At 41.1% G+C, this 15,337-nt stretch overlaps 1 protein-coding gene across 1 annotated transcript in view; it reads left to right on the top strand.

Annotated features, from left to right (window-relative positions):
• LOC128686232 (uncharacterized) overlaps nt 1-9,244 on the top strand; it is a 71,159-nt gene extending 61,915 nt beyond the window's left edge. The window contains exons 7-8 of the mRNA XM_053773077.2: nt 7,617-7,715; nt 8,108-9,244. Coding sequence (XP_053629052.2) covers nt 7,617-7,715; nt 8,108-8,787 — 779 coding nt within the window. The 3' untranslated portion in view covers nt 8,788-9,244. The remainder of the gene's footprint in view (nt 1-7,616; nt 7,716-8,107) is intronic.
• Nucleotides 9,245-15,337: the final 6,093 nt, after the last annotated feature.

Below are 15,337 nucleotides of genomic sequence, written 5' to 3'. Positions count from 1 at the left end.
TAGCAGTAAATGGATACACCACATTGTTCTGTGTAACGTTACAAATTCACACCATGCAAGGCGGTACGATGTTGTTGCAGCGCTCCTGATTCAAGGAATTGGAGTTACCCTTCCAATTTTAGCATAAAAGCAACCCCCCCCCCCCTGAAGGGCATTTTCATTACAAATTATGATTATAAAAGAGAATTACAAAATATTTAGCATTCTTATATGGCCACAAATGGGCACTTGCCAACTACTTTAAATAAAACTGGGTACATTTTATTTTATTTTATTTTATTTTTAGATGTAGGCGAAGGTTAGGCAGTTGGATAAATAGACATAACAAGTGGTGGAAGAAAATTATGATTTCAGAAATTGTTATACACACACACACACACACACACACATATACATACATGCACACATATATATATATATATATATATATATATATATATATATATATATATATATATATATATATATATATATATATATACATATATATATATATATATGTCGTGCCGAATAGGCAGAACTTGCGATCTTGGCTTAAATAGCAACGCTCATCTTGCCATATAGGACAAGCGAAAATTTGTGTATGCAATAATTTCGCCAAAATCATTCTGAACCTAACGGAAAAAAATATATTTCACTGTGTTTGTTTAGTATTAAATTATTGTAAACAAATCTAAAATATATTTAGTTGGGTTAGGCTAAAATAAATTGTTCTTGTTATAATAAGGTTAGGTAAGTTTTCTAAGATTCTTTTGGAGCAAAATTATAAATTTTTACATTAACATTAATGAAAAAAATATATCTTTAAACTTATAAGAGAAAATTTTAGAAAGGACTTAATTTTAAATGAGTTCTTGCTAATTGACCAGTTTTATATATTCGGCACGACATATATATATATATATATATATATATATATATATATATATATATATATATATATATATATATATATCTGTGTGTGTGTGTGTGTGTGTGTGTGTGTGTGTGTGTGTGTGTGTGTGTGTGTATTTTCAACAAGTCGGCCGTCTCCCACCGCGGCAGGGTGACCCAATAAAGAAAATCCCCCGAAAGAAAATACTTTCTTCATTCAACACTTTCACCTCACTCACACATAATCACTGTTTTTGCAGAGGTGCTCAGAATACAACAGTTTAGAAGTATATACGTATAAAAATACACAATATATCCCTCCAAACTGCCAATATCCCAAACCCCTCCTTTAGAGTGCAGGCATTGTACTTCCCATTTCCAGGACTCAAGTCCGGTTATATAAAATAACCGGTTTCCCTGAATCCCTTCATTAAATATTACCCTGCTCACACTCCAACAGATCGTCAGGTCCCAAATACCATTTGTCTCCATTAACTCCTAACACGCTCACGCGCGCTTGCTGGAAGTCGAAACCCCTCGCCCACAACACCTCCTTTACCCCCTCCCTCCAACCTTTTCGAGGACGACCCCTACCCCGCCTTCCTTCCCCTACAGATTTATACGCTCTCCATGTCATTCTACTTTGATCCATTCTCTCTAAATGACCAAACCACCTCAACAAACCCTCTTCAGCCCTCTGACTAATACTTTTATTAACTCCACACCTTTTCCTAATTTCCACACTCCGAATTTTCTGCATAATTTACACCACACATTGCTCTTAGACAGGACATCTCCACTGCCTCCAACCGCCTCCTTGCTGCAGCATTTACAACCCAAGCTTCACACCCATATAAGAGTGTTGGTACTACTATACTTTCATACATTCCCTTCTTTGCCTCCATAGATAACATTTTTTGCCTCCACATATACCTCAATGCACCACTCACCTTTTTTCCTTCATCAATTCTATGATTAACCTCATCCTTCATAAATCCATCCGCTGACACTTCAACTCCCAAATATCTGAAAACATTCACTTCTTCCATACTCCTCCTCCCCAATTTGATATCCAATTTTTCTCTATCTAAATCATTTGATACTTTCATCACCTTACTTTTTTCTATGTTCACTTTCAACTTTCTACCTTTACACACATTTCCAAATTCGTCCACTAACCTTCGCAATTTTTTAGAATCTCCCATAAGCACAGTATCATCAGCAAAAAGTAACTGTGTCACTTACCATTTTGTATTTAATTTCCCATAATTTAATCCCACCCCTCTCCCGAACACCCTAGCATTTACTTCTTTTACAACCCCATTTATAAATATATTAAACAACCATGGTGACATTACACATCCCTGTCTAAGACCTACTTTTACCGAGAAGTAGTCTCCCTCTCTTCTACACACTCTAACCTGAGCCTCACTATCCTCATAAAAACTCTTTACAGCATTTAGTAACTTACCACCTATTCCATGCACTTGCAACATCTGCCACATTGCTTCCCTCTCCACTCTATCATATGCCTTTTCTAAATCCATAAATGCAATAAAAACTTCCCTACCTTTATCTAAATACTGCTTACATATATGTTTCAATGTAAACACTTGATCTACACATCCCCTACCCACTCTGAAACCTCCTTGCTCATCCGCAATTCTACTTTCTGTCTTACCTCTAATTCTTTCAATAATAACCCTACCGTACACTTTTCCTGGTATACTCAGTAACTTATTCCTCTATAATTTTTACAATCTCTTTTGTCCCCCTTCCCTTTATATAAAGGGACTATACACTCTCTCCGCCAATCCCTAGGTACCTTCCCCTCTTTCATACATTTATTAAACAAAAATACCAACCACTCCAACACTATGTCGTCCCCTGCTTTTAACATTTCTGTCATGATCCCGTCAGTTCCAGCTGCTTTACCCCCTTTCATTCTACGTAATGCCTCACGCACCTCCCCCACACTCACATCCTGCTCTTCTTCACTCCTAAAAGATGATATACCTCCCTCTCCAGAGCATGAAATTACCGCCTCCCTTTCTTCGTCGACATTTAAAAGTTCCTCAAAATATTCTTTCCATCTACCCAAAACCTCCATCTCCCCATCTACTAACTCCCCTTCTCTGTTTTTAACTGATAAATCTATATTTTCCCTTGGCTTTCTTAACTTGTTTAACTCACTCCAAATTTTTTTCTTATTTTCATTAAAATTCCTTGACAGTACCTCTCCCACTCTATCATCCGCTCTCCTTTTTCACTCTCTCACCACTCTCTTCACATTTCTTTTACTCTCAGTATACTCTACTCTTCTTATAACACTTTTGCTTTGTAAATACCTCTCATATGCTACATTTTTCTCTTTTATCACACCCTTTACTTCATCATTCCACCAATCACTCCTCTTTCCTCCTGCACCCACCCTCCTATAACCACAAACTTCTGCCCCACATTCTAATACTGCATTTTTAAAACTATTCCAACCCTCTTCAAACCCCCAACCCCACTACTCATACCTGCTCCAGCCCACCTTTCTGCCAATAGTTACTTATATTTCACCCGAACTTCGTCCTCCCTTAGTTTATACACTTTCACAGTTTTCACAGAACAGGAAAATGTACAAAGAGCCTTCACAGCTTGCATAAATTCTGTCAGGCACCTAAATTATTGGAAGCGCTTGAAGGCCCTCGAACTTTACTCCTTAGAACGTAGGCGAGAAAGACTCATCATAATCTACACTTGGAATATAATTAGAGGAGTGGCCCCAAATCTACACACCGAAATCACTACACGAGTACGCTGAGAAAGAACTTGGTAAGTGTAAAGGGACCACAACTTTTCAAGACCCTCCCTAGCTCTCTTCAAGAATTTGATCAGTTCCTCAAATTAGTTCCTGATCAGCCGGGCTGTGGCGCATACGTTGGACTGTGGCCGGCGGGCAGCAACAGCCTGGTCGATCAGGCGAGCAACCAGGAGACCTGGTGACTGCAGCTAACCTCAGAATTGCTTCTTCAATGCTGACGGACTTATCACATCATCTTTTCTCCCCATTGCTCTTGCTGATTCTCTCAACTCATTAAGCATAAATTGTGGCATGCTTGTGTCAGAAGCCAGACACAGGTATGGTAGGATTGTGGACAGTGGAGTCAGAGTGCACATGCTGTGGATTCCATCTCACATTGGTCTTCAGATGCATGATAGAACTGATAAATTGGCTAAGCTGTATGCTTTCAAAGAGGGAGTAGATTACAATCTTGGCTTGTCAGGTAGTAGTTTGAGAACAATAATACGAAAAGAACTTCAGCTGAATTTTATGGACTTAAGGCTCAGGGAGATTGACACCAGTGAGTCCATCTATCATCATTCTATCATGCAGGAGGAGCCACATGTCTATGGTGCATCCAACAAAATAAGCAGACTCTTGGATGTCACTACCGCCCGGCTCCGGCTGGGTTACAAGTATCTTTGGCAGGTTAAATCACCACCACCAGATGTAGACCAAACGAAATGTAAACTTTGCCAGATGGATTATTGTCACACCCTGCGTCATTATGTACTGGAGTGCGATAAAATTAATGAATTTAGAAACAACTCACTCAGAAGTGTTCAAGAAATGGCTAAGTATTTTATCCACAGTGGTATATTACAGACCATTCTGGAGAAATACCCTGACTTTGCTAGCTGTAAATAAAGCATTACCACATGTGTGCATGTGTGTGTGTGTGTGTGTGTGTGTGTGTGTGTGTGTGTGTGTGTGTGTGTGTGAGTATGAGTGTGTGTGTGTATGAGTGTGAGTGTGTGTATGAGTGTGTGTGAGTATGAGTGTGTGTGCGTGTGTGTATGAGTTTGTGTGTGTGTGTGTGTTTATGTGTGTGTGTGTATGAATTTGTATGTGTGTGTGTGTGTGTGTGTGTGTGAGAGAGAGAGAGACTCAGCAATCAACATTTGCACCAATAACTCACTACAGTTGTGACCGGGTGTGGAAGTGTGAATTGCTCATTACTCTAAAATTTGTTCATGATTGCAGCCATGTATAAACGTAAGTAACCATTCTTACAGTATTCATTACCTTTGTAACTTGTGAGTTCATTACCTTTGTAACTTGTGAGTTCATTACCTTGTACCTAGTTCAGCCATCAAAACTTTGGAGCCCGGTCCCTGGACCCATTGTGTACCTCTGTAATCTGTAAATACCTTTGTAACTTGTAATGATTGTGACTAGACCTACCTGGAGTTCATTACCTTTGTAAATTGTGAGTTCATTACCTTTGTAAATTGTGAGTTCATTGCCTCTGTAACTTGCTCAGCTATCAAAACTTTGAGGCCCAGTCCCTGGACCCATTATGTACCTCTGTAATCTTTTGACTACCGCCCACAGGATGGGTATGGGGTGCATAATAAACATATTAAACTGTCTACATAATTTAATACATCTGTATTTGACCAAAGAAGTCTGCAGAACATGCGAAACATTTCGACAATTAAGATACCCAATTATTGCACGTGTGCCTTTCTCGTGTACTTGTTGTATTAAACCAGGAGAGTCTTGATAAACCATGAGCATATACTCTTGATGTAGTGGTGGCCACATTAGTATTATGTGGCGGAGTGTTAGTATAACCTCGTAATGAAAATAACGTGTAGCTTAGAGTGAGCACATTTAATACTTTATGTTAAATCTTCATTAAATAGCTGAGACAAATAGCACCTTCATTATATCATTTAAAACTCTGTGAGATTTAGCTAAATATGTATGAGTACATTGTTTCTGAAGCTGTTTATCAACCCATAATTTATGACTGGGTAGTGAGGTAGTGTCAGTGTCAGTGTCAGTCCAACACAAATATAGCAGCTTGTTACTTCCACACTCATTACCTCTACGGACACAGCATCCTATCACGCTCGTACACTTGTTCTTTTATTCATATGTAACATATTCTTAGATTTTAATTGCCAGTTTTCCAATGCTCCTTCCATTTATTGCGCTAGTTTTAATGATTGCTGGATTGTTAAGAAAAGGTACATTTTTTTTTAATGGAATGGCGTGCTGCCGACACTACTGAAGAAAAGACACTTTCCAAAACAAGCTCATACTTATGTGGTTGTATCCCATATGTAGCATCGTACACTTTTTTATATTATAGCATTTTACGGTTTATTACCCACTTGTGAAGTTCGTGGCACTCCACTCAAAACATTACTCCCACCCTATTCTACTCCACGTATAACACTTTGTTGCTTGTTTGTCAGCCAATGTTTAAACTATTCCAGGACTTGTATCTACCTCATTCCATCATATTCAGTTAACCATTCTCGGTTGCAGCTTTCTTAATTCAGGGGTAAAATGGTACTATGTTGATAACGCTGTGATATTGGGTAGTTAGTTTAGTTTAATATCTTTATTATGCACCCCATACCCATCCTGTGGGCGGTAGTCAAAAGATTACAAAGGTACATAATGGGTAGCAACAGATTCTTGCATCACACTCCACCAGAAAGCAAACATTTCTTAGTCAGTGGTACTATTAAAGAAGTGTTTAGGGAGGCCAAGCCCATGATGACACTCTTCAGGTCACTTGTTCTATCTAGGCTGGAATATTGCTGCACACTAACAGCACCTTTCAAGGCAGGTGAAATTGCTGACCTAGAAAATGTACAGAGAACCTTCACGGCGCGCATAACGGAGATAAAACACCTCAATTACTGGGAGGGCTTGAGGTTCCTGAACCTGTATTCCCTGGAACGCAGGAGGGAGAGATACATGATTATATACACCTGGAAAATCCTAGAGGGACTAGTACCGAACTTGCACACGAAAATCACTCACTACGAAAGCAAAAGACTTGGCAGACGATGCAACATCCCCCCAATGAAAAGCAGGGGTGTCACTAGCACGTTAAGAGACCATACAATAAGTGTCAGGGGCCCGAGACTGTTCAACTGCCTCCCAGCATACATAAGGGGGATTACCAACAGACCCCTGGCAGTCTTCAAGCTGGCACTGGACAAGCACCTAAAGTCGGTACCTGACCAGCCGGGCTGTGGCTCGTACGTTGGTTTGCGTGCAGCCAGCAGTAACAGCCTGGTTGATCAGGCTCTGATCCACCAGGAGGCCTGGTCACAGACCGGGCCGTGGGGGCGTTGACCCCCGGAACTCTCTCCAGGTAAACTCCAGGTATGACAAGTGGGACTTTTTTTTCGTCGTCCTGTGAGCGTGGAGTAATATTACTTTAAGTAACCCTTTATTATTATTATTATTATTATTATTATTATTATTATTATTATTATAAAAAAGAAGCGCTAAACCACAAGGGATGTACAGCTATAGGAGGGGAGGAATTGCATTGATGGTTGTTAGTGTTTCGTGGTTCAGGAATTGGAGGTACCTTTCCCCTCAAGGAAGGTTCCTTGATGCTGGTGAGGGGCTCTTGATCTAGGGAACTGGATCTGTGCTCCAGTTCCCTGAATTAACCGTGAATACCTTCCATCCCCCCCACAGGCGCTGTATAATCCTACGGGTTTAGCGCTTCCCCCTTGATTATAATAATAATGGAGGTATTATTATCAAATTGCCTCCCATTCCCAGGTGCTGTCCTATAAGTTACTGGTTCCTCATGAATATAATAATAATAATTAAGTTCTTTTGTGAAGCGATAAACCCGTGTGGGTCATTCAACGCAATGAGTGACATGAAAGCAGAAACTGATTAACACTGCATTTACTGTGTTGGTCAGGTGGCGGCCAGGTTGGCGGAGAGCATCTGGCGGAGGTGGCGTATTGGCTGGCTGCATCTATGTCCAAGGTGGTCACCACAGCCTGTATCTTTCCACAAGGCAAGTCCTACTTCTTCCCTGTAATCTGTAAATACCTTTGTAACTTGTCATGATTGTGACCATATCTACCTGGAGTTCATTACCTTTGTAACTTGCTCAGCTATCAAAACTTTGGGGCCCAATCCCTGGACCCATTATGTACTTCTGTAATCTTCTGACTACCGCCCACAGGATGGGTATGGGGTTCATAACAAACATTAAACTAACTTCCCTACCTTCCCATGCACGCCTACCTCTCCCCCTTACCTCCTCACACACTGCGACCTCTCTCACTACTTGTTACCTCTTACTATTTATTGTTATCAGTCACTCTTCAGTGTTTCACACAGTATAATACTGATGCTGGTATTGTTATTGTTATATTAATTCAGGACGAGGTGAATCACTTTCAGAGCCTGAAGCGGCCTACTCCACCACTACCACCAAACTGGCCTCGGAAACCTTCACCCTGAGCGATGAGCCGTCCATCGAGGCTGCCCTGGAAGCACTGAGCCCGGGTGTTGATGCTGTTTACACCAGTATGTCGAGTTGGGCTAATTCTACAGAGGGGATGCTGTACTTTATGCCTCCTGCAACGGTGCCTCAGGCAAGAGATACGACATGGGAGGAGAACCGGTCACGTGGCAGGATGATTCCTAGTGACATATTCACCGGATTTGCACCGCCAGCACGAGAAACAGCATGGGGAATTGGTCGGGAAAAAAGTAGAGAGGACACTGAAGGAGACGTGGTGTTGCTCCATGGTAGGGCTGATGAAGGAAGACCGATTACATATGCAGTAGGAGAAATCGCAAAGGAAGACTCTATCACCGCTGCTCTAGATGCATTAGCGCCATATTCACGACGTAAAATCACCACCAACCCTCTTTTAAAAAAGCAGAGAACCAACATTTGTAAGGATCGATGTACCAACACCTCGTCCGGTCCCCCAGAACTCGCTGAAGTGGAGTGGAACCTCTTGTACTGGAGATCTGTCTTGAGGGAAAAGTGTGAGCCTTTTACCGACCTGCTTCCAATGTTTGGACTCCAGATTACGGAAATCGTTCACATCATTGATCGCTGTTGTGGTTAATTCATGTATAAAAAACTTATGCCACTTGTGTTTAAGTGGTGTTCATAATTTGCCAAAATATAGTTATTAAAAAATAAATATTCTAATTCCAGGTTTAAAGTGACATAAGCACCTGAAGTTATATATCAGTGTCGTCATTATTTGTTTTATTTTAATGGTTTGGCCAAAATACAAGCGTTACCAAAAGCATAACGTACAGTAACTCATATGTTGCTATATCTATTAGTTTATCATATTCACATCGCCGCATATAACTCCCATTAGTTTTGCTTCTTATTAAATAAGGGGGCTGCCTGAATAGGCTTATCCCCCCTTCCTCCATCACAACATAATTTCATTATTCTTAATATCAAATTTCCATGTAATACTTAAAGTTTTAAATATACAGACGTACGTACAAACATTTCACACTGTCGTGAAAGTTAGAAATAAAAGTGTTCTAAACATGCATAATAAACACTTGTATTGCTAACTTTTAACCTTTAATTAGAATCACGGAAGTAACAGAATGCTTGTGACTGGGTTGTGAGTGCCAGGCAGATGTTGCGTGTGAGTGACAGGTAGGTATCGTGTGTGTGCCAGGCAGGTATTGCCTGCGAGTGTCGAGCAAGTGTTTGTGTATTACAGTGGGGAACACCTCCTCGGGGTGTCGGAGGAGGAATCACGGTTGACGCGTACTTGTTATCATATCTAGGTCCCATGACAGAAGAGAAAATAATTGGACATTGTGAAGGTAAGAGTGAGATTGCACATGAGTGTGTGCACAAGTATATAGAATGTACAGACTAGAGTGAAAATGTACAATGTTTCAGGAAGTATGACTGAGGGAGTTGATATGTTTATATTGTTTCGTATGATTTTCACTCTTCGTAAAGCTGCATCTTAATACAGACACAGGATACATGATGACACTCTTCAGGTCACTTGTTCTATCTAGGCTGGAATATTGCTGCACACTAACAGCACCTTTCAAGGCAGGTGAAATTGCTGACCTAGAAAATGTAGAGAACCTTCACGGCGCGCATAACGGAGATAAAACACCTCAATTACTGGGAGCGCTTGAGGTTCCTAAACCTGTATTCCCTGGAACGCAGGAGGGAGAGATACATGATTATATACACCTGGAAAATCCTAGAGGGACTAGTACCGAACTTGCACACGAAAATCACTCACTACGAAAGCAAAAGACTTGGCAGACGATGCAACATCCCCCCAATGAAAAGCAGGGGTGTCACTAGCACGTTAAGAGACCATACAATAAGTGTCAGGGGCCCGAGACTGTTCAACTGCCTCCCAGCATACATAAGGGGGATTACCAACAGACCCCTGGCAGTCTTCAAGCTGGCACTGGACAAGCACCTAAAGTCGGTTCCTGATCAGCCGGGCTGTGGCTCGTACGTTGGTTTGCGTGCAGCCAGCAGTAACAGCCTGGTTGATCAGGCTCTGATCCACCAGGAGGCCTGGTCACAGACCGGGCCGCGGGGGCGTTGACCCCCGGAACTCTCTCCAGGTAAACTCCAGGTAACACCAGCTTACCCTTCATTTTTCCTCTTACAGTTCGTTGATCCAGGGAACTAGAGCTACTCTCATTTTCCTTGGATCAAACGTGATTACCTCCCATTCCCTTTGAGGTTGCATGTTCCTTGCGGGTTTATTGGTTTCCCATGAGAATAATAATCTGCCCAGTGCCTAATAAATGTAAATGTTACTTAACGTTAACATTAGAACATATTTGCGTTAACCCAGATTAACATATTTAGTCAACATAAAATAAACATGTGGGATGCTTGGCGATATCACATATCCTAAACAACAGAGAACCTTCAAAACTAGGGAGGCCAAGCCCATGATGACACTTCAGGTCACTTGTTCTATATAGGCTGGAATATTGCTGCACACTAACAGCACCTTTCAAGGCAGGTGAAATTGCTGACCTAGAAAATGTACAGAGAACTTTCACGGCGCGCATAACGGAGATAAAACGCCTCAATTACTGGGAGCGCTTGAGGTTCCTGAACCTGTACTCCCTGGAACGCAGAAGGGAGAGATACATTATTATATACACCTGGAAAATCCTAGAGGTACTAGTACCGAACTTGCACACGAAAAGCACTCACTACGAAAGTAAAGACTGGGCAGACGATGTAACATCCCCCCAATGAAAAGCGGGGGTGTCACTAGCAAGTTAAGAGACAATACAATAAGTGTCAGGGGCCCAAGACTGTTCAACTGCCTCCCAGGATACATAAGGGGGATTACCAATAGACCCCTGGCTGTCTTCAAGCAGGCACTGGACAAGTACCTAAAGTCGGTACCTGACCACCCGGGCTGTGGCTTGTACGTTGGATTGCGTGCAGCCAGCAGTAACAGCCTGGTTGATCAGGCTCTGATCCACCATGAGGCCTGGTCACAGACCGGGCCGCGGGGTCGTTGACCCCCGGAATTCTCTCCAAGTAAACTCCAGGTAAACAGATGGAGATATGTGATATCCTCTTTCAGTGGGGTGCCTTGAAGCTGATGGAGGGCTCTTACTCCAAGAAATTAGAGCTACCCTCTTTTGATCAAATTGGACTACCTCCTTTTCCGTAGGTACTGTGTGAATCCCTACGGATTTAGCGCTTCCACATGAATGTAATAACAATACTTTTGACCATTGCTCAAGGAGTACCACAAGCAAACTTAGCTCAGTTTTTCCACAAGAGACTTAGTCTTCCCTATACAAGGATTTAGACTTCCCTGTACAAAGATTTAGTCTTCCCTATACAAGGATTTAGTCTTCCCTATACAAGGATTTAGTCTTCCCTATACAAGGATTTAGTCTTCCCTGTACCCTGTAAACATGAGGAAATTAAATCTTCATCAGAGTACAAAACAAATTCTGGCCACAAAATAGAGCGAAACACCAACGTCAAAGACCTGGGAGTGATTATGTCGGAGGATCTCACCTTCAAGGACCATAACATTGTATCAATCGCATCTGCTAGAAAAATGACAGGATGGATAATGAGAACCTTCAAAACTAGGGAGGCCAAGCCCATGATGACACTCTTCAGGTCACTTGTTCTATCTAGGCTGGAATATTGCTGCACTCTAACAGCACCTTTCAAGGCAGGTGAAATTGCCGACCTAGAAAATGTACAGAGAACTTTCACGGCGCGCATAACGGAGATAAAACACCTCAATTACTGGGAGCGCTTGAGGTTTCTAAACCTGTATTCCCTGGAACGCAGGAGGGAGAGATACATGATTATATACACCTGGAAAATCCTAGAGGGACTAGTACCGAACTTGCACACGAAAATCACTCACTACGAAAGCAAAAGACTTGGCAGACGATGCACCATCCCCCCAATGAAAAGCAGGGGTGTCACTAGCACGTTAAGAGACCATACAATAAGTGTCAGGGGACCGAGACTGTTCAACTGCCTCCCAGCACACATAAGGGGGATTACCAACAGACCCCTGGCAGTCTTCAAGCTGGCACTGGACAAGCACCTAAAGGCAGTTCCTGATCAGCCGGGCTGTGGCTCGTACGTTGGTTTGCGTGCAGCCAGCAGCAACAGCCTGGTTGATCAGGCGCTGATCCACCAGGAGGCCTGGTCACAGACCGGGCCGCGGGGGCGTTGACCCCCGAAACTCTCTCCAGGTAAACTCCAGGTACAAAGATTTAGTCTTAGTCTTCCCTATACAAGGATTTAGTCTTCCCTATACAAGGATTTAGTCTTCCCTATACAAGGATTTAGTCTTCCCTATACAAGGATTTAGTCTTCCCTGTACAAAGATTTAGTCTTAGTCTTCCCTATACAAAGATTTAGTCTTCCCTATACAAGGATTTAGTCTTCCCTATACAAGGATTTAGTCTTCCCTATACAAGGATTTACTCCCCTATACAAGGATTTACTCCCCTATACAAGGATTTAGTCTTCCCTATACAAGGATTTACTCCCCTATACAAGGATTTAGTCTTCCCTATACAAGGATTTAGTCTTCCCTATACAAGGATTTACTCCCCTATACAAAGATTTAGTCTTCCCTAAACAAGGATTTAGTTTTTCCTATACAAGGATTTAGTCTTTCCTATACAAGGATTTAGTCTTCCCTATACAAAGATTTAGTCTTCCCTATACAAGGATTTAGTCTTCTCTATACAAAGATTTAGTCTTCCCTATACAAGGATTTAGTCTTCCCTATACAAGGATTTAGTCTTCTCTATACAAAGATTTAGTCTTCCCTATACAAGGATTTAGTCTTCCCTATACAAAGATTTAGTCTTCCCTATACAAGGATTTAGTCTTCCCTATACAAGGATTTAGTCTTCCCTATACAAGGATTTAGTCTTCCCTATACAAGGATTTAGTCTTCCCTATACAAGGATTTAGTCTTCCCTATACAAGGATTTACTCCCCTATACAAGGATTTAGTCTTCCCTATACAAGGATTTACTCCCCTATACAAGGATTTAGTCTTCCCTATACAAGGATTTAGTCTTCCCTATACAAGGATTTACTCCCCTATACAAAGATTTAGTCTTCCCTAAACAAGGATTTAGTCTTTCCTATACAAGGATTTAGTCTTTCCTATACAAGGATTTAGTCTTCCCTATACAAGGATTTACTCCCCTATACAAGGATTTAGGCTTCCCTAAACAAGGATCTGGATGATTTCGTCGGTAAATCAAGTTGTGGCTGACTGCCTCACATCCCGCTATTGACTACTGCCGGTTGAGCCACGTCACTGTCGTCACAGGTCTTCCTGTTCTGTGTCCATGAGTTGCTTTAGAATTTTTACAAGACATGCTATCATTTCCCATTTCATGCTATCTTTATGGTTAACCGGCCAAACTGCAAAATCCTGGGCGTCTACAGCCGCCGACTGCTGTTGAATCATCGCCTAGCTTTTCGAAAATAAGTAAGTAAGTAAGTAAGTAAGTTTATTCAGGTAAACACAAATACAGTTACATAGAATTATCATACATAGCAGCATATGTGTAGGGAACCTAGGATAACCCAAAAAAGTCAGACAGAGTGACTTATTTCCATTGGGGTCCTTTTACCTTATTATTATAGTATAAAAGGACCCCAATGGAAATAAGTCACTCTGTCTGACTTTTTTGGGTTATCCTAGGTTCCCTACACATATGCTGCTATGTATGATAATTCTATGTAACTGTATTTGTGTTTACCTGAATAAACTTACTTACTTACTTACTTACTTATTTTCGAAAAGCTAGGCGATGATTCCTGCTGGTTGTTAGTTTACTGAATTTGTTAAAAAAAGGTCAAATTGTATCTGGGAACGATAAACAAATGCACTTTTCATTCGGCTTTATTCTTATGTAAACTAATTTCTGGATATCTTTATAACCCATTCGGGTAGGTTTAGCACTTGTTTTTAATATAATAACTTTTTAAAAGAGGTATATTCATTTACCAAAACAGCTTTTCCTTCTGTTCTAGATACCACTTAGGCTTCAGGATTACATTTATTAGGTATCTCCGAAGGGACACTTGAGAATGCTTCATCCGATCGACTTCAAATTTTCAACAAAGGTGTACTGCAACTAGGGAAAAGTTTATGCAACTATTGGCATGTTGAAGTGCTATCTTATCATAAAAACTGATTTTTACCACCTCAAGCTAACCAGTCAAACGGAGTCGAGAAGCACTTGTCTATTCGTTGAGGAAAAAAAGAGGATGAATTATTCAAATATACTATACATTCTTGCTCACTCTTTCTTTATTCATTTCTTATCATTCTATGAAGTTCTTGCTGTGATCAGTATTGGCTAAATCCTCTGTGGGAAGAAAGTCTGGCTGTAAGAGTAGCATGTTCTGTTTCCTAATTAGCGGACAAAGGATCGAGCCTCCGCCACTCCTTGCGCTGAATGACTCATATTGGTTTAGCGCTTCACCTTAGTATAATCTAAATCCTTTATTGAGGTGATATAAGCTTCTTTATATCAGGAACGTGAATGAGGGACGGAACAGGGGTACCAAAACTGGTGGGTACGCTTGTAAAGTAGCTTGCAGTGACCCATTTGTGCTTATGTGAATATCAGTCAGAGAAGGGACGAGATTCGAACCCATGCAAAAAGTTCTAAAAATAAAAAGCCAGTGTTATCATAATTTTCGCTAGGAATATAATCTGAATTTTTGTCATATAATCACCATCTGTGATTGACATATACAACATAATCTTGAGTGATAGCTGTATATATACAAAAGCCTCCAGCTATGATGGAAGGATTAAAAGTCGAAATTACAGTTAATGCAGCGAATCCTTTTTGCATTAATAGTGATGTCCACAACGTCCTTGTGAAGTTCGTCAGCATAAAATGGCTAACATTATACCCAGTGCATGAATAATCCTCCTGCGTGATGGAGTGAGTCGAAAACCATCCTGTGTGGAGTATGACAAGAAAAGCCATCCTGTGTGGAGTATGACAAGAAAAACCATCATGTGTGGAGTATGACAAGAAAAACAATCCTGTGTGGAGTATGACAAGAAAAACCATCCTGTGTTATGGAGTATGACAAGAAGAACCATCCTG

The sequence above is a fragment of the Cherax quadricarinatus genome, chromosome 9 (genome assembly GCF_038502225.1).
Source record: "Cherax quadricarinatus isolate ZL_2023a chromosome 9, ASM3850222v1, whole genome shotgun sequence".
NCBI classification, from domain to species: Eukaryota; Metazoa; Arthropoda; class Malacostraca; order Decapoda; family Parastacidae; genus Cherax; species Cherax quadricarinatus.
Note: the sequence above shows the minus strand (reverse complement) of the source record. Positions and strands in the feature narration are given on the sequence as shown.